The 25,592-nt window shown below is 37.2% G+C and overlaps 1 protein-coding gene across 4 annotated transcripts in view; it reads left to right on the top strand.

Annotated features, from left to right (window-relative positions):
• The window catches only part of NBEA (neurobeachin), a 522,877-nt gene that overhangs the window by 453,676 nt on the left and 43,609 nt on the right, over window positions 1–25,592 (top strand). For all 4 annotated transcript variants that reach the window (XM_072854755.1, XM_072854781.1, XM_072854766.1 and 1 more), the window contains 2 exons: window positions 4,799–4,951; window positions 16,925–17,092. In XM_072854755.1, the coding sequence (XP_072710856.1) occupies window positions 4,799–4,951; window positions 16,925–17,092 (321 nt within the window). The remainder of the gene's footprint in view (window positions 1–4,798; window positions 4,952–16,924; window positions 17,093–25,592) is intronic.

Here is a 25,592-nt window from a genome sequence, read left to right as displayed (position 1 = left end):
GAAAGATTTATTTAGAACCTTTGATATGTTTTGGCAAGAGCGAAGAAACCAATAAAATTTACTGAAATGTATCAGTTAATGCAAAATTATACATCAGCTGAATGGCATACAATAACAATATACATCTTAATTGCTTAATTGGTCTGTGAATATTTTAAAAATACCAGACTTTTTAATAATACTGGTCTTCTGTGCCTTTTTTCTTTGCATTCCCTCATTTTATGCCTGCAAACTGACGTAACTTCTGGGGAAGATTTTTTATGTTGTTATTTTTGATGTTTTCCTTCATATCTTGATTTACACTGGCTGACTCAATGTTTGTCGTGTAGAAAGATAATATTTTGAGATTTGTCTTTCATGAACATTTGTAGCTTGAAACATAAACTTCTCAAAATCATGGTAGCTTCAAACAAGCATTCCTTTGCATAGACCTGCCTTTGCATTGACCTTTTACCATTAGTGCCACTGAAGGTGCAATAGGAGTTTTAAGGATTCACTTATCAACTATTCTGTCTGTCAAGTGGAAAGCAGATTGGGAGACAGAAGGTCCTCTGTGTCCCATCCCCTGGTGTAAATACCATCACTGAGATACATTTTTCCCCTGCTGATTTCTGAGTCTCCTTGTCCCTACCTTCAGGGTGAATTTCACAATGACCCTTCTGAAGTATGAAGCTGGTGATTTGTAAGAAGCTATGTTATATGGCAAATTACACTGTGCATAAAAATGAATGAAAAATAGCAGATCCTGTCAGAAAAGTATGCAATCTTAATCTCTGATCTAAAGACCACAGAGGTTGATAAAAACATTTATTTTGGCTTCTGTGTGATGAACATGTGACAAAATATAATAAGGCCAAAGTATGTATAGGAGTAAATTAAGTTATGCCCTGTTTAGGAATAATTCTACTAGCTAGTTTGGGGAGATTAAAAGAGTATTTTACACATCTGTAACTAAAACTTAAGCAAGGTAGCAATATGGAAGGTAAAATCATTGTCTTTCATTTGGACTTTTAGGAGACAAAAGGCTGTAAAGCTGGTAGGGTAGTGCTTTTCAAACCTAACAAGCTATGCAAAGAGAAAACAGTAATCTGTTCTCTGTATCTGTGATGGATTGATAGCTAGGACAAGGGAAAACGGGTTAGATTGTGTAAGGAAAGATTCAGGGCAGGCATTAGGTAAAACTTCCTTAGATAAAGAATACTGAAGTCAGTTGATGGAAGGATTGTGGAGTTGCTGTCACTCAAATTCTGGGACAACAAGGCAGACAGATATCTGGCAGGAAAGATGGTATAGCTGAACCTCTCCTGGAATGGAGGAATGGGCAAGGTGACCTCTCCAAATGTGACCCTAAAACAGTTAGATATTTGAGGTGTCTGTTCCCTGTCCTTAACAGGAAAAGCACCAAAATAGCTGGCTGTCTCTAGCCATAATCTTTATTAGAATATCAACTGGCACAAACCCACTTATGAAACAAAGAAAACCCAAACTCTGGCTGAGAAAAATGTAAATAGGTTTTGCAAATAACTTTAGCCCTTGCTAGCGTTATCCTTTCCTTCATTCTTGTGTTCATTCTTGCAACTTTCAGTGGCTTCTTGGTTAAAGCAATTCTCTCTGGGCCCCAGCTGTCACTTTGCCATCTCTGCTGAGGTTCACTCCTGTCTGCTCCTTCCTTTTCTCAGCAACCTCCCAGGCTCCATCCTTGCTGCCTGGTCTGTCCTTGCTAATCCATCCTCTCTCTGCTTCTCCCAGCTTGTACTTCTCATAGCGAAGCATGTTCAGAGGCCCTGGGGAAGGGAGTATTTGCCTTTCCATCCTCACCCGGCGCCTGCCATTGGTATGAGGTAGAAGAGACAGCTTCTTCATTTTTTCGCAGCAGAATAAACAGTGAACACATAAAACCAAACCTTTCTATCACACTTCTCTAGATTAATTGTATTTTCTATGCTTCCAAGTAGCTAAATACACATTTTGAAGATTTTTCTAAATGTTATCAAGTTCATACTTACGGGGTGCTACAAGTTTTCATAACGAGTCTGTGTTTTAATATATATTTATTCATTCTCTAGAAATGAGAAGGGGTTGGATTTATCTGACCTATTTTTAGGTGTTGTGGTTTCTTAGTCTAGTCAACAGTGGAGACAGTGAAATTGCAAGAGGAATATCAAATGCTACCAAAGAAAACTGAATGGTTAATGCGAAGTATGGGAAATATGTAAATATCTGGGAAAGATCACATGTGACATTGTTCATATCCCAAGAAAAAGTTAAATTCATGCTAAATAGTACTCAAATAAGCAAACAAAATTGTAGGCTGCACTAAAAATAACATCGAAGAGAATGCTGAAACTATAACACAGTGGGTTTATTAATTTTTTTTTAAATACTATCTTTAGTTTTGTTACTGTGACTAAAAAAAAAACCAAACACCAGGAGATGTATAACTGCAATGATTAGGGTTCTAGAGAGAGTGTTATTTGAAGAGGATTTAGAAGCCTGGCACTGGTTAGTTTCCAGAGCACAGGAATAAGACAGGTCAAACTAAACATATACAACACAATAAATCTTATGAAGAAAGTTAATCGCATGCTTTCTATTTATTCTATTTCTATTTATGTTTTCTGCTATACCAGACAAGGCAACATTAAATTATACTGAAAGCAAATAGCAACAAAGATAAAATTACTAAATGGAAATACCATTAAAAGTATTCAGTGACTTAAATCTTTGTTTCAAGATACCCCTGAAGTCAGAAGATTAGTAGAATTCAGTTAAACATTAGATGTGTCTCTGGGTAGCACAAATCTTTCAGATACGTTAGAGGTAAAAGTTCACAATTAGATCCTAGGACACTTAAAACTGAAAAAGGAAATTTAAGAATTAACGTGTCTTTGATGGAGTCAAAAACTTGCTTGCTATTTGACATTACAGGTTAGTACACCACCATGTTGCATAAAAAATGGTAGTAATTAAAAAGTGGTATGTGTTTCAAGGCTTTTATGCAAAATAGAAATAAACTTTGCTTACTTTTTTTCTTTAATAAATTCTGTTTCATTTGAATATTGACTTTTAATTTAATTTTGACGTAATAATATTTCAACATTCTGAGGTCCTTATGAATTTTTCCTTTCTTTAAGGCAATGCTCTTAGTTTGTCAGTGATTTGTATGGTAGCACATGTTGGGTTGTGGCCAGCTCTTAGTCCCAAGTTAGCAGTAGTTTGTTGTGCTCTAGAAAGATTAGTGTCTAGTTTTCTCCAGCTGCGAGGATCGCTCATTCTTCTTTGGGCTCCATTAGAGAAAACCAAAGGGCTTCCTCAGGAACCTGAGGGTTAGTGGATCCTGTTTAGGGGAAAGAGGAGAAGTTTGGTTTTAGAAATACTCTGAGTAAATTAGGTAAATAATCAAACTTAAGATTGTCAGTACAATAATCTTTTCTCTTTTAACCTTACAGGATATTCAGGATTGCTTTTAGTTTGGCTTTGCTCTAGCTGCTGTTTTATTATTTACTGCATGTAATATTTTTAATTGTTTTTCGTTTTTGAAATTACAGCTTGTTTCCTAATGAGCTATTCAAGCTCAGGCACGTCTCACTTGGTTAATGTTTTGCACTGGTTAGATATTGATTGACATTGCATTTTAGTCTAATCTGAATTCAGACTATTTGCAGTATATTAAAAATGATGTAAAGAAGCAAGTAAATTGCCTCTCTAAACATACTTAAAATTGTAATATAAATATTCTCTTTTTTTTTAATTAATAACTTTGAAAGGACCATCTATGCTTTAACTGCTCTATTCTCGATGGAGTTGCAGATCAGATTTAATTAGATAAGTTTGTGTCTGCAGTGATTTTTTTTTACGCTTCGCATGTCTGCAGCCTTTGAAAAGACCACAAAGAGACTCAGGTTTCAGGTGCTGTGTCATCAGTTTTGATCATGTTACACAACTGAATGCCATAATGCTTTTAACAATGTAATTTAGTGAATTTAATCCATATCTGGATATTACAAAAGAGGCAGCAGGCTTTAAAGCTTTTTTGTTATTGCAGTTCAATACTTACTGCTAAAATAATAGACAGCAACAAATGGTGATATTTATTATGTCAAAATGCATTTCTATTTAGCTATCCTGGAAATTGGGAAAAACTTCACACCCTGACTTATCTATAATGTATTAATACACTGCAGATAATCTTTGCTACTCAGTTATCGATCATCCACAGTTTAAATATCATGTATTTCTGTTTTAAGGACATTTGTTGTACTGACATTTTTCTCTCCATGTATTTTTGAATTTTTCTTACAGTAGAAAAATTTGTTCACCCTGAATTCTTTTTCCTTACATAGGTAATCAAATTGCCACCTTTTCTTATGCAATTAAAGAACACAGAGAAAGCAAAATCAAAACAGTGTTATATCAGCAACTTTTCCCCCCCTTTTATGTAGTTTAGTTAAATAGTGATTAAAAAATCAATGTATTTATAGTATTAAAGGCTTAGCATACAGTTTCTTGAACCTGTTATTCTGAAAAAGGCTCCTTTATTGATATGCACTGCTTTTCCAAAGTTATGCTTTTCATAAAAACAGAGATGGGAAAAACAAAGATTAATATTTCATTATGAAAAATGTGTTTTACCGTAAGTACAAGAAAACAGATTATTAAATTTCTTAAACAAGTGCACAGAAACATAAACAAAACCAGGAATGCTTTAATGTGTACTACAACAGACCCTGATTCTAGCAGCACCATTTAGCATCTCTGTATAAATGTAAAGTCTCATTGTGTGTTTTCTCCTTGCTAGGAGTTAATTCCGGAGTTTTACTACCTACCAGAGATGTTTGTCAACAGTAATGGCTATAATCTAGGAATCAGAGAAGATGAAGTTGTTGTGAATGATGTTGATCTCCCCCCATGGGCCAAGAAGCCTGAAGACTTCGTCCGTATCAACAGGATGGTAAGCTGCACTTTAGTTTAGCCTAAGTAAGGAGCTCTGCATTTTAACAAGCTAACCTAATGCTGTTTTTTGCCTCTTTAGAACTAGATTTATAGAAATAAAATAAAAAGTGAAGGAGAATTTGCATTCTGTCTTGCTTGGCAGAACCCTTTATTTTACAATGGATTTTCCTTCCATGTGCCCAAATCATGGAATATGAAATTCAGTTATTTACTCTTGCATGAGAAAGCATCAGATGGGCATGAGCTGGACAATACTGGATAGCCTGAAAAATTTAAATCTGTTCCTCCTCACCACCTTCTACATCAAAAAATAAAAGGTTATTACAAATGCTGGTATCTTGCAAGATATATTATATTCCTTACTCGACTGAAGCTATGCACTTCCTATTCATCAGAGATGAACTGGAAGTGTAGAAATGTGAACAAAAGCCAACAACTGCAGTCTCTGAAGAAATTTTGCAAAAGAACTGCTCTGATGTAAATCGCCATGAAGTCTGCAGAATTTAAGCATGAAAAACATTTACCTATGTTGTATATTTTTTGCTTTAATTTGATAGATAATAATTTTATTAATGATAGAGTTAATACGTACGTATGCTTCTAGTCATTTTCAGGAAAAACAAGGTATATTTTGATGTTTTGGCCAGCAATAGTTCAATTTATGGTTCTGTTCTGGAAATGGATCTTCCTTAAAATGCATATTGCTTGTCTTGATTATAGAGTCAGGACTATACTTTCAATAAGCTATGGGTTTTCATACAGTTGCAGAACTGTTCAGCTTGTGCATTATTCCCTATAGTGCTTTTGTGGTAGCATTGTAAGTCTAGCAGTGTTGGTTTTCTTCTAATCAGTTTGGCAATTTAATTTCAAGAACTGTGTATGTAAAGAAAATTGTTCTTCAGGAGCTGATAGGAAAAATAGCCATATGAAGTTTAAAACAACAGAAGAATATTATAAGAACAAACCTATTCCTAGATGTATATGATTTAGAAGTGTCCTCCATTTAGAAGAGTAAATGGTTTGACATATGTGCAGCAGTCTCCTAAGGAAGTGATGGCAACCTCATCACTTCAGACATATGAAATGCACTACACAAAGCATGAGAAATGTGTTCCAGGGAGTAGTCCTTCGTTGGCAGGAAGAAGCTGAACAACATTTTCCTTCTTTTTCTTGGCTGATTTCTCTTATAGCTGCATATATTGTAACATTATTTCTAAAAACAAGTAATTGTCACAGCTGGTGGCTGTAAATTCAAGCGCAATTTTACTAGTAAAGAAGGAGGTGGACTCAAAGGATCACTACCCTCCATTAGCATTCTCAAGTGTGGGATGCACAATCACCTGTACGTGTCTCCAGAGTGCCCATGTTGCTGCACAGAGCCCTTTTTTGGATTGTGGTTGTGGCTAAACCCAAACTGGACCCAGGAGTAAGCATGCTAAAGTTGACCAAGAGGTTTAGTTTTGACATCTGTAAGAACAGAAGTGTGATACCTTAGTGAAAAAGGATAAACCAGCTGCCACCTATTGGGGAATATAATGACAGATGCATATTAATGACTCCCTTTGGGAAATCTTACAAAGAATGTTCCTTCTTGGATCCTAAATTGTGTTTCTCCATCTTTCCTTTCCACAAAGGTGGAATGATTAATAGGAGGATAAAAGGCACTACGTGATAAGAGGTCACTTGAAGAAAACCTTTAGTTTTAGTTTATTTGATTTCTCTTGTGCAATTTCTGCTTTTTAGAAAATAGCATAGGAGCTCTCTACAGAAGAGTTTTGTGCTGGAATATTTACGGCTGTTGAAGAAAACAGCTGCTTGCATGAGTTTAGAGTATAGCATTTATGCCCCTTCAGGACGATACTTTCAAGAAAGGCTGGTAGTTAAAAGCTGGAAATACCTTTTAACTATTAAGCTGTAATAGCACTAATGACTGATTCCATATGTGTGTAAGTATGCTCAGATGGCCATGAGACAGACAAACCAATGTTAAGATTAGAGTAGTATTAGCATTACAGGCTTGAACTAATTGAGTACTTTGCAGATTTCTAAAACCAGAAATTGTCTCACTTATGTATCATACCCTTCCTATAGTGTCTTCCACCCCTGTCCCCCACAGATGTGAGCATCATGCCGTTATTACACAGTTTTGCCTGGAGGCATTTTCTGCATGGCCTTTATTAATCCCAGCATCTACTTTTAGCAAGAGCATGATCAGTAGTTAAAATTCAGTTCTACACACATACATGCTATCTTCAAGTGAGCAGTCTGATGAAGTTCACAAATGATAACAAAGTTGGGAATTGCTTAGAAAACAGGAGAAAGAGGTGTAGATTTATTTGAATTAGATGCAGAAAATACACTGAAAATCACCTTGGGAGGAAACAATTAAAGATATTCAATAGGAAGAAGAAGCTTGGAAACAAAAATAGTACCAAAAATAGAGCAGTAGCAAGGGAAGGGTGACAATAAGCAGCAATTAGATTAGATAAAACTCTGTAATTCTGTATTCACCAGAAATAAGTGTATTTTCATGCCATCTATGGAGAATCATTGCATCACAGAGGATGTAAACAGTTGTACCTGTCTATGGTCCTTTTGAGACTGCACCTGGAATAGTTGATTCACTTCTGGATGACTAGATGACAGAATAAGTATTCGCATTTGGATTGAGTTCAGAGGATAGAACCAAAGTGGATAACTTTGGAATGTTTAAAGAGCATGATATATGCATAGTTTTTTATAAAGCTTATTATAAAGTAGCAAGTAGCTAAAGAAGGATAATCCTTTTCACAAAAATGCAGATAGTATGTGTAGTAAGAAGTAATGGAATTACATTTTGAAAGTGTAATAATTTGAATGTGTAATAATTTTTCAGAAAAACTTCCTCACGCAGGGTTTTATTAGCGCATACAACAAACTGCCAGTACTCTCTCTTTTTGGTCACTAGAACTAGACTAGTCAAAGTAAGGAACAAATATAAAGGGATTGGAAAGTTTGACATTCCCTACCTAATGTCTGATTCCATGTTTTGAACTGGCCAGCAGATGTATTATTCAGTTAGGTCATCCCCAGGCCAAGCTTTGGCTGTTATACAAGAATCTATCTTGAGAAAAAAAAATAGCCTGGGTGTGGTGCTGACGTGTAAAACACAGCAAGCTTGTGCAAGCCTGGAATTTCTACAGCAACTTAGAAAAGCAAGTAGAGAACATGTTTACAGGAGAGCCACAGAAAATTGAGGAATATTTCAAGTAAGTGTTATCCTGATCCCTTGTCTAATGAAATCAGCAGTAGTCATTTCATTTCAGTGGAAAGGATCCTATGTGATACGGCATAACATACAGTGGGATCTTGTTTTTCCCTAGCTGACAATATTTTCTTCTGTTCATACATATTTTTTGCTTGCTGCAGGCATATATCACATGTGATTTTACGTGGGAGTAAATACAAATCCTTATATACAGCCTACTTGCACATTTATGAATGTAAACATTTTTTTAAATAACAGCAAGAATTTCAGCATTTCATCCTGAGACTTACCGAAGCAAGTAGAGAACAGCCTAGAAAACATCACAGAGACACAGTGACATAAATTAACGTAATTTAACTAATTGGTTAACAAGCTTTACTAAACTTCTGTGCAAATTAATAAATGGCAGGCCGGGTTTTGGTGTTGTTTTATTTGATTGTTCAGCTGGGTGTTTTACACTTCTAACTAAACACAGAAATGGAAGTGGAAATGGTTTTCCATCAAAAGAGATTCCTTTAAACTTGTGAAAATTAGACTTATTATAGAGACCGGAAAAGACATTCAGTCAAGTTACTTTTAAGACCTATTACGGTAGCTTCTAAAGCACTCAGTGTGTATACATCAGGGATTGTTGTAGCAGTTTTATTTATCCATACAAAGCTAGACTGATTACTACGGAGTTACTCATGAAACATTAATAAAGCACTATGTTCAATGCTAACATGATTATGGTCTGACCTCGGCAATGGCACAAAGGACAGAGGCAGAAAGTGTCCCTGATAACATTACCCTAATGCTGGGCTCATCAATCATAATCTCCCAGTTTACCAGGGAAAAAAAAAAACCCACGCATAAAACCTTCCACAGATGTGCATCTGTAGTCCTACTCAGCCTCTCAATCCCCACAGACTTAGAGCAGTCCTGAGAGCCAGAAATAGAACAGATTCAGTCAGTAAGTCAAGCATGTTAAATCAAGGCAGGGAACACCACTGTGAAACACTGAAGCAGAGCTTTTATAATAAGCATTCTTTAGTTTTGAAACAAAAGATGCAAGATTGTGTAATTCAAAGTTAATTATAGTGATATTTTAATTATGGCTTATGCACATATTAAATTACAAATTACAGCGTTGAGTAAAATGCATTCACTATAAATTATATTTTTGAGAGACTAAACGGTGTCCTGGTTTTGTTATACATATTTTGTTCCTATTACATAACTGTTACTAAGATTGAATTTTCTTTCTGTCTTTGAAATGATTTATTTGCACTCTTCTGCTGCCAATTACATTTTTGTACAGTTCCCTGGCTATTCAGAAGCATGCATAGTATTTCATAATTAAAAAGCTTCTTGAATAGTCATTAGAAACATCTATTATGAAATCTCTGTGCTATGAGGATCTGGAAGATTTATCTTTTCTCCTCACCATTCAGCAGCAGTTGACATTCCTTTTTTACCAGATAAGCAGTAGATAAGATTTGATATTACTTCTGCAGTAGTAGCTTTGATTTTATTTTGTGTACTGCCAAGGTTTGTTCTCAATGCAATTAAAACTCATTCAGCTAACAGGGGTTTCAATCTAATTTGGAATTGGCAGTGGTTTTGTTTTTTTTTAAACTTTCTATATCACTGAAGAATCTCATTTACATCTGGAAGATGCTCACATAAAGGATCAGTTTCTATGCAGACGTCCCTGTATAACCCAAATCTGTAGAATGCACTTCTGTGTCACTTTTATTAAAATATTGCTTTGTTTAAATGAACATAACTAATTTCAGATATCAGTATTGCCTGGTTTATTCTATGACAAGAGTCAAAGATTTTACTCTGATAGTCAGTACAACAAATGGTAAATGAGGGAGAGAAATACTAGGTGGAGAGAACATTCAATATTCAATGGCTGCAGAGGAGCATGGATGTAAGGGGAGAGAAGAAAAACCTAACTCACAGGCTGAAACAGCCGATGGTCTGTTATTGAGCAGATCTACAAAACCGAAGTGTCTCAGAGTAGTGTTAAGAAAATATTTTTAAATATACTGAATGTAAGTTAATAGCAAAGTACTGTGGTAGGAGTTCTTGGAGAGACAGACAGCATATAGCTATGGAGGGGAGGGAAACAAGGCAGGAGCTGCAGAAACAGGAGGGGCAGGTGCAGCTGTGGTCCAGACAAGGGACAGCATCAGAGCTTTCCTCTCCTCTGGTGACACAAAATACCCGGGTAACATAAAACGTTGTGTTAGAAAGAGGTTGGAATGTCATATTTTATAAATCCAGAACTCCTGATAGTTTACATAGTACATAGTGTGCATTCAAATAAAAAACAATGCCTCCTACTGGAATTTCTGTAAAAAATAATTTAAACATCAAATTAGGATGAGTGGAGAGGAAAGTGTGCAGTGTTCATACTGCACAAAGGTCTGAAAAGAGCTATAGTGATTGATTCCGCTAAGCAGTAACTTGGCTTATATTAACTTTATTTAGTTTATACAGAAACATAAACTTACTAATACCTGTTTATATTTTACAACAGCTACAGGTCAGATTTTCAGCCTGTGGAACATGTGTGCATACACTTGCCTGCAAACACACAAAAAACACAGTACTTTTACTTCAAAATTTGTATATGCTAGATGTATAATAATGCTGGCAATTTACCTATTAGCAATAAAAATTACTCAATTGAAAACAGTAACATGAGAGACTCCTTCCTCAAAACAAAACCATGAAAAAATACTGACTGGAATGCTGCTATTTGAAAATGAAGCCCTAATAACAGTGGTTCAAACAAGTTCAGTTTGAGAGTGCCTGAATAAAACTCTGTTTTCTGTATGTTTTAATTATAATAGAAAACAAGCTGGGCATTAGCTCATTTCTGTGTAACAGTAAGAACCATAAATAATATTATATAATTATATAAGTAATAATTATTATTGCTTTTCTAAAAAAAAAATTAGTTTCCTTATATTTCATATTGAAAATATGCTCAAAAAATTAAACCCCCAAAATGCTTTAAAGCCAAAATGTTCTTGAAAAATGGTGTTCTTTAGGGCCATCACCAACTTATTTTAAGGATATTATTGTTATCTTTTTCTGTATGTTGTTCCTACTGTACCTACAAATTATTTTTCACGCAGAAAATTCCCTCACCCTATTCCCTACTGAGCATTGCATATTCTTGAGAAACCAAACGATGTACTGTTGACAGTGAACAGCTCATAAATTTTCAGGAGGCACTTACACGGAGGGGGAGCAGCCTGTGCATTAGAGCAAATTAGGGAGAGGATTCTGCAAGTATCGCATGAGTAGCGTTGCAGAAGTACTTGGGAGAAACACCAGCAAACCAGGTCAAACCTGACATCAGAAGCTTTCTCCTGACTAAAACGAATCCAGATTATAAAGCACAGATCAGGAGCCTTGCCTCACAGAGGGCCAGGTAGGACTTTGTAGCCTTGGACTTTGTGTAGCTGCAGGACACCCTGATGGGGAGGATGTGAACATCACACAGCACCCATCACAGCCCACAGCTGGAGGCTGTGCGGTGCTAAGGCCCATGCGGAGCCACTCTCCTTCACAGCTCTGGCTCCTCTCTCCACCTTCCACTCTGATCTCTGCCCCAAATCCCCCACCACACCAGTCTTCCACCACACAGCGCCTGGCAGGCACAGCACTGTTAGTCCTCTTGCTAGCACCAACATCCTCACAGCCTCCCTGACAGCAATTCTTCTGACTTCCAATTTTGTGTGGAGTTCTGAAATTTATAGTTCAAAATAATTAAATTCACTCCTTACAAATTTCCCCAAAGTTTTGCCAAGAAACTAAGGTTCTTCCCCAAGGAACTAAGAACCCCAAGGTTCTTTAAAGAACAATTAGACCTATAAACATAGTACGATAAATCTGCTTAAAGAATTGGAGTCGAAGACATGACATGCTGCTGTTAAAAAGTAGCTTATTTATTTAATAAGTTATTAAAGAACTGTTCATCTATGTGAAATAGAAGTTCTCCAAACCTGCCAGGGTCAGTAAACCTTCTCTGGAATGACAGGCTGCTGAGTAAGGGCTGGTCATGCAAGTAGAAGCTGCCTCAGGGAAACATAACATAGGCATTCAACTCTCCTAACTCTCCTAACTTTGAAGGTCAAAGAAAGTGTACCCTCCCTGATGAGCAAGACTGTCAAACTGGTAACAACGGACGAGGAGAAGGCTGAGGTACTCAACAACTTCTTTGCCTCAGTCTTCACTGGCAACCTCTCTTCCCACACCTCTCAAGTGGATGGAACTCAAGGCAGGGACTGGGGGAGCAAAGTCCCTCCCACTGTAAGAGAAGGTCAGGTTCGTGACCACCTGAGGAACCTGAATATACATAAGTCTGTGGGACCTGATGAGATGCATCCCAGAGTCCTGAGGGAATTGGCTGATGTAGTTACCGAGCCACTCTCCATGATATTTGAAAAGTCATGGCAATCACGTGAAGTCCCTGGTGACTGGAAGAAGGGAAACAGTGCACCCATTTTTAAAAAGGGTAGAAAGGAGGACCCTGGGAACTACCGACCTGTCAGCCTCACCTCTGTGCCTGGGAAGATCATGGAACAGATCCTCCTAGAAGCTATGCTAAGGCACATGGAGGACAGGGAGGTGATTCAAGACAGCCAGCATGGCTTCACCAAGGGCAAGTCCTGCCTGACCAACCTAGTGGCCTTCTGTGATGGAGTGACTACATCAGTGGACAAGGGAAGAGCTATGGATGTCATCTATCTGGACTTCTGTAAGGGTTTGACACGGTCCCTCACAACACTTTCCTCTCTAAATTGGAGAGAGAAGGATTTGATGGGTGGACTGTTTGGTGGATGAGGAATTGGTTGGATGGTTGCATTCAAAGGGTCAACGGCTCAATGTCCAGATGGAGATCGGTGACAAGTGGTGTCCCTCAGGGGTCCGTATTGGGACCAGTACTGTTTAATATCTTCATCAATGACATAGACAGTGGGATCGAGTGCACCCTCAGCAAGTTTGCAGACAACACCAAGCTGCGTGGTGCAGTTGACATGCCTGAGGGACGTGATGCCACTCAGAGGGACCTGAGCAAGCTTGAGAAGTGGGCCCGTGTGAACCTCATGAGGTTCAACAAGGCCAAGTGCAGGGTCCTGCACCTGGGCTGGGGCAATCCCTGATATCAGTAGAGGCTGGGGGATGAAAGGATTGAGAGCAGCCCTGCAGAGAAGGACTTGGGGGTACTGGTGGATGAAAAGCTGGACATGAGCTGGCAATGTGTGCTCGCAGCCCAGATGGCCAGCCGTATCCTGGGCTGCATCAAAAGAAGCGTGGCCAGCAGGTTGAGGGAGGTGATTCTGCCCCTCTGCTCTGGTGAGACCCCACCGGGAGTACTGTGTCCAGCTCTGGAGTCTTCAGCACAGGAAAGACATGGACCTGTTGGAGCATGTCCAGAGGAGGGCCACAAAAATGATCAGAGGGATGGAACACCTCTCCTATGAGGAAAGGCTGAGAGAGTTGGTGTTGTTCATCCTGGAGAAGAGAAGGCTCTGGGGAGACCTTATGGCAGCCTTTCAATACTAAAAGGAGGCCTATAAGAAAGATGGAAACAAACATTTAGTGGGGCCTGTTGTGATAGGACAAGGGGTAGTGGTTTTAAACTAAATGAGGGTAGATTTAGACTAGATCTAAGAAAGAAATTTTTTACAATGAGGGTAGTGAAACACTGGCACAGGTTGCCCAGAGAGGTGGTAGATGCCCCATCCCTGGAAACATTCAAGGTCAGGTTGGATGGGGCTCTGAGCAACCTGATCTAGTTGAAGATGTCCCTGGTCATTGCAGGGAGATTGGACTAGATGACCTTTAAAGGTCCCTTCCAACCCAAACTATTGCATGATTCTATGATTCTAACACCAGGGAGAGGTTGTTAGAGGAGATAAAGGGTGAAATATGCTCATTTGACCCAAGCGTTTATTTTTTCAAATTTACTGTCCCACCTTTAAATAGTCAAAAGTTTTGCCATTTTCCTGAAATGCTCTCTGTATTCTAGAAATAAAAATGTTATTTTTGACCAAAGCAAATGCCTAACAATTTTTTAAAATTACTTTTTAATAAATAAATAATAGATACAGATGCAAAAGAAACTTATGAATATGCAGAGTTTGGAGGAGGAAGAGAACAGTTAGGCTGCTCGCTGTAAGTTTGTCGGAGATAGATGCTGGAAAGACAACAGGGTTTAAATTCTATTTTAAGCTTTATTACATACAAAAGAATATTAAAAATTGAGCATTTAAAAGTTAGGAAATGCTTTTTTTATGGTTGCTGTGACATACGTAATTTTATCCTTGCTTGCTAACATCCTGCATGCTAAATGAGGTAAAAGTCTTATGAAAAAGATTATATGGGATGATGTAGTTGCTAACTGTATCATGTTGCATGCACACAATACAATATAATTAAGGATCTGGCATTTCTTAATTATTTATTGGGAGGCAGGCTTTGAAACCAAATAGTATTAGTTTAATAGTATTTAGTGTTAAGTACTATTAATGCTATTTAAATAATATTACTCATAATTTGTATATGATGGCCTCTGATTTTGAAAAGGAAACAACAAATTTTTATATGGTTGTCTGCAACATTTCTTTATAGCTTCTTACGGTATGCGGAACTTGACGCCCTTGAAAACTGAGCTACACGTCAGCTATTAAGCCTGAGCCTTCCTATCTATTTTCCTCAGAAATAACAGTCACTGGTTTCGACAGAAAAGGGTCCAGTTTTCCACAAAAGCACAGAGAGTTCCTCTTCCACGTGGAGCATTACAGGGAGAATGTCTGAGGAACGACTGTGTGATTACCCAGGGAGCCAGGCCCATGTGGCTTGCCCTGTCTGTGGCTATTCCTGCATGCGGAGTGGTGGGCAGGGGGCTGCTGCTGGTGGGCAGTGCATGGCACGGTACTATAACGTCTGATGATTATTTCTGAAGCAGCCTCCTTTTGATGTAAATTATTAAAATGAAAACACGTTTTTTCCAAAGTTTATCTCCCTGTAAAATTTGAACTTTCCTGGGGAAGACATGAAACTCTGTCCTAGCTGGAAAGTTTTTGTGCTGAGTAGTGCCACTGTGCTAGAAACAATGGAGGAATTAGGATTTCTCAAGGGAAGAAAAAAAAAAAAAAGCCACAGTCTTCGAGAATGAAAAGTATTAGGTAATGTAATATAGGGGGTTGCTGCCAGCTCTGCCTGTATGCAGTGAGTAGTAGTAAGCTGGACATAGATGTTTACATAATAAATTGTATTAAGGCTGGTATTTTTTTTTCAGAGTGAGCCAGGCTCTTTTCAGTGGTGCCCACTGACAGGCCTAGAGGCAATGGGCACAAACTAAAACACAGGAGGTTCCCTCTGAACATCAGGAAACACTTTTTTACTGTGAGGGTGACCGAGCACTGGCACAGGTTGCCCAGAGAGGTTGTGGAGCCTCCAGCCTTGGAGATATTAAAAAGTCATCTGGATACAGTCCTGGGCAGCCTGCTCTAGGTGGCCCTGCTTGAGCAGAGGGGTTGGAGCAGGTTATTGCCAGAGGTCCCTTCCAAACTCAGCCATTTTGTGATTCTGTAATATTTTTTTTCTAACAAACTAATTGGAAGTCAGTTCCCAGATCTGAGAACTGAACTGCACTTGTTCTGAGTGAAGGGAACTAGGTATATGACACTGTACAAAATCAGGACTGTGATGGATTTTGGGCAAGGACACATACAAAAACTTGGTCAATGAACCATGAATCATTACTTTAATACCAGTTCCTGTTCTTCTCTGAAGAATCACAGTTCTTCTCTGAAGGTAGCATTAGGAATGAAGGAATGATTGTTCCAGGATGCCATCTTAAATACATGATGAGTCTTAAAGGAGAATGATTTGTATACCCAGGTACAGGCTTACGGGAAACTAAGACAGGTAGCCTGGTAGAGGGCTAAGGAGAAACTGTGTAATGCCTTCACCTTTCAAAAGCTCCAGTTCAGGCAATGATATCTGCTAAGGATGCCAATCATGTCTGATACAGGCACATCAGTAGGATCAGCCTCAATGGTAATACTATCATCATTTCCTCCATCTAGAATTAATCCCTTTCCATATGCTGAGCAAAGGAATAACAATCCTTGAACCCATTTTTAAACTAGCTAGTCAAGGCCTGTGTTTTCTCTGGTGAACCAACCTAATGTCAAAAATGAGTGTGAAAAATGCTTTTCTCCTTTGAGAAATCAGTTGCAATTCACACATGGGGTTCAGAACCTAATTTTGCCGATACAGCTTTTTAATCCTCGTGTTTCCATTTTAGATTTAAGACTAATTAGAACTAGTTGGAAAATGAGTTGGAAGATTGGGTTTTTGAAATTGTTTTCCCATTTTCATCAGTTTTTCTTGACAAATTACCTAACTTATTTGACAAGCCCAAAAATTAATAATTAAAACTGTTGCAGCTAGGAGAAACTCAGTAGCTGAGAAGAAAATTAGCATGATATAAAGCTGAAGGAAAGAAGAATGTCTTTTAGTGTTTCTCTCAATATAATTAGTTCTGGTTTTTAATGTTTGAAGGATTTCAAATATATCAAATAAGCCTGAACAGGAAATGTAAAGATACCCATTATGTTTCCTCAGTTAATAGGAAAAGGTAGGACATAATTTAAGCATGAAATTGCAAGATGGAATTTACTTCCTAACTCTGAATTTCACTCGCAGGCCCTGGAAAGTGAATTTGTATCATGTCAACTTCATCAGTGGATTGACCTTATATTTGGCTACAAGCAACGAGGACCAGAAGCAGTGCGTGCACTCAACGTTTTCCACTACCTAACATATGAAGGCTCTGTGAACCTGGACAGTATCACTGATCCTGTCCTCAGGGAGGTAGGTGTTTACTGCCATTTCATTCCAAAAACTGCTGTCATCTCACCAGAAATGGTACTTTTTCCATCTTTCACTGCTGGATAAAATTGTGTGTGACTTGATTCGGAACTTAGGCCCTAGGTGACTTCAGAAGCAAGTATTAAAGTAGTAATAAAACAGATGTCTGAAAGTATTTTGTTTGCTTGAAGTTACTAATATATTTAGTGGTCATATTTAATGGATATGGGAAATTATAATGTAATGTGTATTCTGTTATATATATTCTGCTACTTTTTATAATTTACTTTTATTAAGTTCACTTAGTAGAACTGAAAAGTTGAAAGAAAAAACTGTATCATAGGGAAAAAAATCTAATGTTTTCAGTCAGATAATGTTGGTGAGAATATGTATCTGAAAAAGAACGTATTTGGTAGAGTGACAATAGCAATTATTCAGATTACTTTTGTGTTAATCAGGTACAGTATAATCGAACTGTTACCAAAATAGAAAATGTTTGCTATTTGTTGTGCATACCAGTATTTAAGTTTGTACATATGTATGCGTGAAATATATATACGTGTGCATATATACAAGTGAGCATTTTACATTTATCAGTGAATTTAAAAAAAAATTGTATTAGCCATCCTGATACGTTTCCTTCCAGTGACTGTATTTGTTTTTAGTAAGACTATTAATTAGAATGATCATGTTCTAATATCATCCATTCGTTGGCTAAAACAATTGAAATTTTGTGAAAAGTGTGAAGAAGCAACAGCTGCTAGATGAGTACCGCTGTGATGAAGCTGTATGCACAATCTTCCATTCCCCCAGATAGCTGCCATCTGCTGTATGCAAAACAGTAATAATTTATACATTGCCAGGCGATGGGTTTTTGTTTGTTTGTTTGTTTGTTTTCCAGTATTGGAAACAGAAATCCACAGATTTCAGAAATAAATAGATTCTAGAAAGCATTCGTATTCAGCTAAATATTGGGTTTTGGCATGTTGTTTTTTAGTAGTGCGTTGTTGCATCTTGTTACATTTGGTGCTTTTTGAGGAGCAGAACAAAAAAAACATTCAGACCCCTAGCTTCCCAGAGCTGGATTTTCACACCATGCACTGCAAAGCTTGTATTTTGTAAACAGTTAGTATTTGCTTAGTTTTAAGAATGGCCAGAGTTGCTTTGATCCCACTGCCTCAGATATTTAGTGTTAACATGTACATGATGGTTTTCTGGATTTAAAACTTTGAGCACAAAAAGAGTCAGTAAGGTACAAAACTGGAGATATGAAGGAGCAATGCTCTTTAAAGTATAAAACAGGTGTCAAGCACCATGTATACAAAGGATTTGCATGGCTTAAGGTTCTGATTTGCATGGGCAGACTCCAATGTCTTGACTTTACGGGTCTACTCCCACAGGGCAGCTTGTAGGATTGAGGTCTGTCTGTCTGTCTGTGCACCTTATTTAACATCTTATGACATGATGAGACTCTTCAGCTCTCCCGTGGCTCTACTTACATGCATAACCTGTCATCAGAAATTTCAAGAAATTCATGGAGATGTTTTTGTTCACTCATTTGTACATCTAAGCCATGCGCTGTCAGTCAATAGCAAGTACACCTCTTAGGCTATTTACACCGTGTTAACTTCTAAAAGCATACCTTCATCTTCATTGCCACAAGTTAGATTAGTAAATAAAATTCATTGTTAGCTACGAGAAGGCAACATCTAGAAAAAATGAATCCTCCTAATTTTTGTTATATATAGATATCTAAAGTTGTATGCATGCATTTAAAAATAGTATGCTTTCTCCTCCAAGAGATCTCAGACATTGGTGATTTGTGGTTTGTCATAAAAAGGTTAAAAAATACTTTTTGTTAATTTTTAATCGGAAATTACATTATACGTGTAAATATAGACAGGTTTAGAGCCGCCTTCTGTTTCTCTGACCTCTATTCAAGAAACTAGCAGACATTCTCTGGCCAGTAATAAAGCATTTGACATCTTGATGATCTAATAGATCAGGTACTTGGATGTCATGTTTCTGTTACAAGTATATATGTTCTATATACATTGCTTTGTTGGCTTTTTTTTTTTACTTTATTCTGGCTTTTACTAGATATTCCAGAAAATAAATTAAAAGCAAAAAGATCTTTTAAAAGCCTCTGAAGACACCACTTATAAATACAGAAATGTAAGGATAGGAACACTAGCACCTCTAAAAATAGTGATAACAATTGTTTAGTATGTTTTACAGTGGCAGGTGGTGGTGTCTGGCATCTGAACTTAGAAACACTGCAATTTCAAATTAATTGAGCTTTGCAGTTATCCAGGAAAATGCATCTCTCGGTATCCAAATGCTCTTGATGTTTATTTTCTAAATAAACGGAACCATTTTTGTTCTGTCACACAGAAGATGGTGAATGTTCTCAATAAATGGCTGTAAAATAAGCCAATCAATACAACCTTATTGGCAGCAGCCGCTATCAGACCAATGGCCTCAAATACGGCAGTAGCCTCCTCAAATTGTGGCCGTAACTAATTTCATATTGAGCTGAGTCCCAGCAGAACCTGTCCAGTGAAATAAGGCTCCAAATAAAAAACCCTCCCATTTAGGTCTGAGCTGATTGAAAGGCATCGTTTAAAAAGGCAGATCCCTGTGACCTGTTCATGCTATACCTTGGCCCTTTCACTTTCACCCTTTGCTTGAGCACCTCACTTAACCACTGAGGAATATATCTTACCTTTCTGTGAAGAATGGTAAAGGAGTCACTTCAGTAGCCTTCTAGCTGGAGCAAAAATATATTCAATGGTGAGATAACTCATCCCTGCCATTCCTTACGTGTTTCTCACATGCATGGGGGAGCCCTCTAAGAACTCTGCTGTTTAACACTGGAAAAATGGCCATCCTGTGCTTTGTTCTCTTTGGACCTATTTAGTAGAAGACTCTCCATCTGGCTTGCTTCATTTTCTATTTTGCAAATTCACAATGGGTGAAACCGGAATGCTGGGATAGCGTTAAGTTTTAGATTACTAAAGTCTGTGAAATCATGTCTGCCCCTGTAATAACTCTTTGACAACTTAGCATCTGCACTGGATGGTAAAATATACTGGTTTCATTTAAACATACTGATTTTGATTTTTCAAACAACTTTGTAATTTTCTGATACCGCAAAAAATATTTGATGACTAGAATTTATTTCAAGTGGTGATGAGGGCCACATGAAAGTCCTGACTTAAATGCTCCACAGAATGTATAATTTGAATTTTATTGTTTAGATCTTTTATGGCTAGAAATTGGGAAATTCTCCACTTCTGTCAGTTCTAATGGTCCCTCTTATTCTGCACACTGCAAAATTGTTTTCATACTGTAAAAAGGAGGAGAAAAAATGTGTAACAAAATAAGCATTTTTCAGGCCCCAAATTATTCTTTTGTTTGTTTTGGTTTTTTTATTGCATCCTTTTGTATTCTATTTGTAAATTTTTCCTTTTTTAAAGTAAAAGCAGTGAGGTGAAAGCTAAAACTTGAAGAACAGCTTAAGGATATTGATTCATTCTTACTTGACAGGTGAAATCATGGTTGCAGCATGAACCACAGCAATTACAGCATTAAAATGTCAAGAAATTAGAGGTCAGAATAACAGATAATTTTCTTCCTTTTGTCAGATTAAAAATTGACATTCTTTGACAGCACAGGATCTCTGGCTGAGAAAATTATGACAGCTTAACTCATCTTGTACTTGTAAAGCAGTAATTGATAATGAACTTTACCATGACAGTCTTCTCCTGTGGAGAAACATGACAGAACATCCCTGGTACAAAGCCTGTATCTCTTTTTAATATGTAAACAGTAGTTATATTGGACATTAGATGTTATTTGGAATTGTCTTTACTGTTAGTTTACATCATAATCCAAATCCTTTCCACTGGACAGATTTGGCTGACTTCAGGGGGTTGGTGCTGAGAAAGCTAATGCATAAAGAACAATATCGGAAATGTAGTTTATTTATGGAGCTTTGATGTTATTGGCTCACTTCTTTAGGACAATACAGTTCCTCCCCTGGTTTCTCCCAGAATGTCTATAGATTTTAGGAGCCTTATTTTTCCCAAACACCTGGAAATCCGGACACTCAAAAATCAGTAGAGTTGTATTTTTTTCAGGTTAGGAACTTGTTTCTGTATGACGCAAAGTATTGTGGCTGAAAGGGAACAGGACAGTTATACTGGCCATTAGAAAATGCAACAGAAGAGCTAAAATTATTTTCAGTACTACCTTGTAGATTAAGCACAAAATAATTAAGTGGGCAGTTCGTGTGTAATGTATTAATCAGATGTAGTACTGAAAGCACATCTAGTGTGCAGAGAAGTACTGTTTCAGGTTTTCTGTTTATTTGTTTAAAATCATAGCCAGATCTCTATTTACTTTTTTTTAGACACTCAGCTTGTTTGTGATTAGAAATGTTTGGAAAAATCAAGCGAAACATCATATTACGCAGCTATTGGTTTGCACTAGACTTCAGGCTAACTTTGTGTCACCCGTGTGTTCTATGTGAGTGTACGTGAACTGCAAATCCAGCTTCGCAGAGCAGTACGGTGACTTTCCTCTGACCGCTGCGTCCTCACCAAACGCTTGCGTCCCCCCAGTCCGACAGGAATTGCAAGGACATGGGAAAGCAAGGCGGTGTGAAGCTACTGGGTTCAGATATTTGTTCCGAGCAGCCACCTGTCAAAATACCTGAGCATGCTCGCAACTCTCACAGCAAATTGAAAAATGATTAAAATTGCTAGTGTTTGACAGGCAGTTGCTGCGCCCGTAAACTAATCCTAGTAGGACAGTTTTGCCGGCAGCTAACAGAGCGTATGGCCTATGCAATATTTATTTCTTTGGTGGTGACTTGATATTTAGCATATTTAAATAATTTGAAAAGGCATAATGATGCGGTAGTCTTGCAGTGTTTTTCAGTTACCCTCATTTCTGGGTTTTATTTTTCCTCTTATATTTTCTTTTCTTATCTCTTTCTTTGATCTGACAGGAATAACAAAGCATCCCTCTGGATCTGCTATAGTGAAATATGCCCACAGGAAGCAGAGTAGATCACATCAGTTTTCACTTCTTTTTTTTTCTCCTTTCCTTTTTTTCCCACTCCTTGCTGAAACACTCTTTGCTACTACAGAGGGCTGACATGATAGGGCTGTCAAGACTCAGCAAGATAGATATATCTTTAACAAAGGGAGCTGGAATGCTAGCCTTTCCCTGGTGGCTGAACCTGGCAAATTTATGAGGAAAAAATTAACATGCTATTCTAATAGCACTATATAACGCTTTCAAGGTAATGCCAGCCCTTGCAACCATGTGCTTGTCCTTGCTTTCGCTCGGAGTTATTCTTATTTATTCTGATTTCATTTTTAACTTGTTAGATCTTTTTCTTCTGGGCGCTGTTTCTTTGATGTGACAAGAATATCAAAACCACCCCTATGGATCTGCTTGATTGAATTGTACCCATAGCACTGGCCACTTACGTGTTCAGTTGTGCTTAATTGCCTCCATACAAGGGATGCTCTTCTCTTCCTTTCTAGGAGCAGTCCTGCTTAGGCATGAATACGGATAGTGGTGAAATAAGTAGGAAGCTGCAAGTAGTATCAATATCCACTTTTTTTGAAGTTAATTGAAGGAATCTGTATAGCAAGAACAGTTATTCAAGTAAAAGCCGTCATCAAAGTAGAAATTATTTTCTTATATGCTAAGGGCTCTGTTCTTCTCTGAGAAATGTGTACTTGCGTTCTGTTGATTTTTATCGAGAAGTCTACATCTCCTTCACTCCCAAATACTGTGTTTCCCAGACATACAAAACAGGGAATTTTTTTCCAAATTTATACTGGTTTTGGGAAAAACATCTTGATTATTTTATAGTATTTTTGGCCTGTGAGTCTGTTCTGTATGCATTAAGAGATTATCAATAGAAAAATAAATGGGTTTTTATTTTTCACTCTTGGAGCATCTATGGATATACTAATTTTTATGTCTTTCCAGTGAGTTTCAGAGCTCAATATCCTCTTCTGTAAATGGAAAAGGAAGAGTTTTTACTTGCTGTCACTTTGTTATGATAGCTCTCTGTAGATCAAGAAGAAAAACACAGGGATTTTTTGAGGGTAAGATATTTATTTTTGTAGGTAAAGATTCCTGCAGAAGACACAGAATACAGGATGAGTCACCTTAACTCAGAATATTCAATAAGGAATTAGTGTAAATTGCATGAGTTCAGTTACCACACAGTAATTGCCCAATATATAGACTTTTATTTTGAAATGAATGTGTGCTCTTTACTTGTGTCTGGTTCAGGGGAAGGGGCTTTCAAAAGGTGTTTACTGCAGAATAACTGAAACATTTTAACTATGTATCCAATTTTACTATGAAATAACTTTTGGGGAGCACCTACCCTAAGTAACACAAGCCATTTATGACAAGGAGTCAGAAATCGTAATCTGATCCATAGGATTCCAAATTAGAAACATCCTTCTACTATTGCTTAAAACAATTATCTACAGCTAGATTAATGATCGATCATGATATCTCCAGTTAATGAATGTATGAGAGATGATCAGGTAGTCAGTATTTTAGTGGATCTGTGCTGATCTGAGTTCATGACCATTCCTGGATCGTGCTGTTATGTATTTATGGGAATTCAGAATCTTTTCATAGTCAAGAAAATACACAGTTCCTGGAAGCAAAACAAATTGTGGCATACAGGTGGCTTTGGGTCCAAAAAGGCATACTAGAAGGTCTGGGATTTGTTTATTGTTCATTGTCCTTGTAATTAAAAAGCTCAGCATCCAGACAGAGCAAAGCACTGCCACTCAATGTACATCACCGACCATACACAGAGCATTCACACTGAAAAACTGCCGATAACTTCTTTAGCTGATGAGACTTCAACCAACCTATTTGAAAAATATTTCAGGTAATTCATTCATCAAAGGAATACTAGGGTGAGTTTGTGAATAACTCACAGCCCAGAAAATGTCTCAATCTACTTTAAGTATTATTTGGAATAAACTGTTTGGCCAGTTCTCATCTACGTTAGAAATTTCATATGCTTTTTTGTCAGAACATCCTGGAGTCTTATCCAAACTGAGTTTAATGTTTTATCAATATAAAAAGAACATCATTAACCGCAATTGCTCTCTTTTATTGCAGAAATATATAAAATATAGGTCTTGTACATGAAAATTTCTTCTTTATTGTCTGGTTATTTTGTTTTTCTCCATATGGATGACAGGTACCAATTATTGATTTTTAAAATTAGTAACAAGCATTTTAACATACACTTAACGTAGTATTTCATGTGAGAGAGACAGAGAGAGAGAGATGGGGTGAAAATTACTGCAGCTGATTCTAACAGAAATCGCTGGAAGGGGCTTCTTTTTTCCTATTAGCACAGATTCCAGTTATATTATGCTGTCATTACCTCAGCATAAATTAACTATTATTCAAAACATTTCACACACAGCAGTTTATTGGAACAGATATTACTCAGTCTAAGTATCTAGTCATTCACTTAGAAAGATGCAAAGCTGAGCTTTCTAAATGTTTTAAACATATTGATAATGTGCCTCTTTAATGCCATTTTGAAGCCTATGTACAGTATATCTATATTATTGTTTTCAATTTATGTCAAGAACAAAGTGAAGTTTTGAAGAATGCGTTCTGGGAAATATTCCAAACAGAATTATTTCTTTATAAGCTAAACCCTGAAAATAACTGAGAACATTTATTTTAAATGTAACAGTATAACTTGTTTCCAAAACTGAAATTCTAATATACACTGAAGCTTCATGAATACTATATGTGACACCTTTCAGTATGTATGTTTTACCTGCTTCCCTGTCAGTCCCTTTTCAGCTTTTAGTTTTGAAGCTTTGCCTGTGCTCTGAGATAGTTCTTGTGTCCTGCAGTGGATAAATTGAAGGTTGGCATATGGTTGGAACCTCATCATAACCACTATTTGTAGTAAAGAGAACGTGCTTTGCAAATCTCAGAGCACCTTCTTAGGGTGGGAACAAGCAGAGGATTTGTGATAGAAAGATGAAGCTGAGAGCAAAGAGATAAGCCAGGATTTACTTTCCATTCAGATAGAAAGAAAGCCACTAATGTTAAGTTACCACATTCTTAACTTAACATTTTATTTCATTAACAAGGAAAGATTTTGCTCATGAGTTTTGCTATTTTTTTGACAATGCAGAAGTAGAACATGAAGTCACACTTTTAATTTTGTATAGTTTTATATTTATAAAACAAGAACAAAATGCACATAATACTTTGGTTTACTGAGTCTGTTCTGCATTCCAAGCATTAAAAAATGTCTTCAGTGATCATGTTTTATTTCAATAATAAACCAGAAGAAAAAAAGTCACAGCTAAAATGCATTCTTTAATGATTGAGTACTCTTTCCTCTTTTATTACTGCAAGCTTTCAGAAGGCCTGTTCTGTTGTTTGCTTCCCCGTTTTCCTCATTTTCTTTTGT

This window comes from Ciconia boyciana, chromosome 1 (assembly GCF_034638445.1).
Source record: "Ciconia boyciana chromosome 1, ASM3463844v1, whole genome shotgun sequence".
Lineage (NCBI taxonomy): Eukaryota > Metazoa > Chordata > Aves > Ciconiiformes > Ciconiidae > Ciconia > Ciconia boyciana.
The sequence above is the reverse complement of the archived record's forward strand: the minus strand, read 5'-3'. Positions and strand labels throughout refer to the sequence as shown.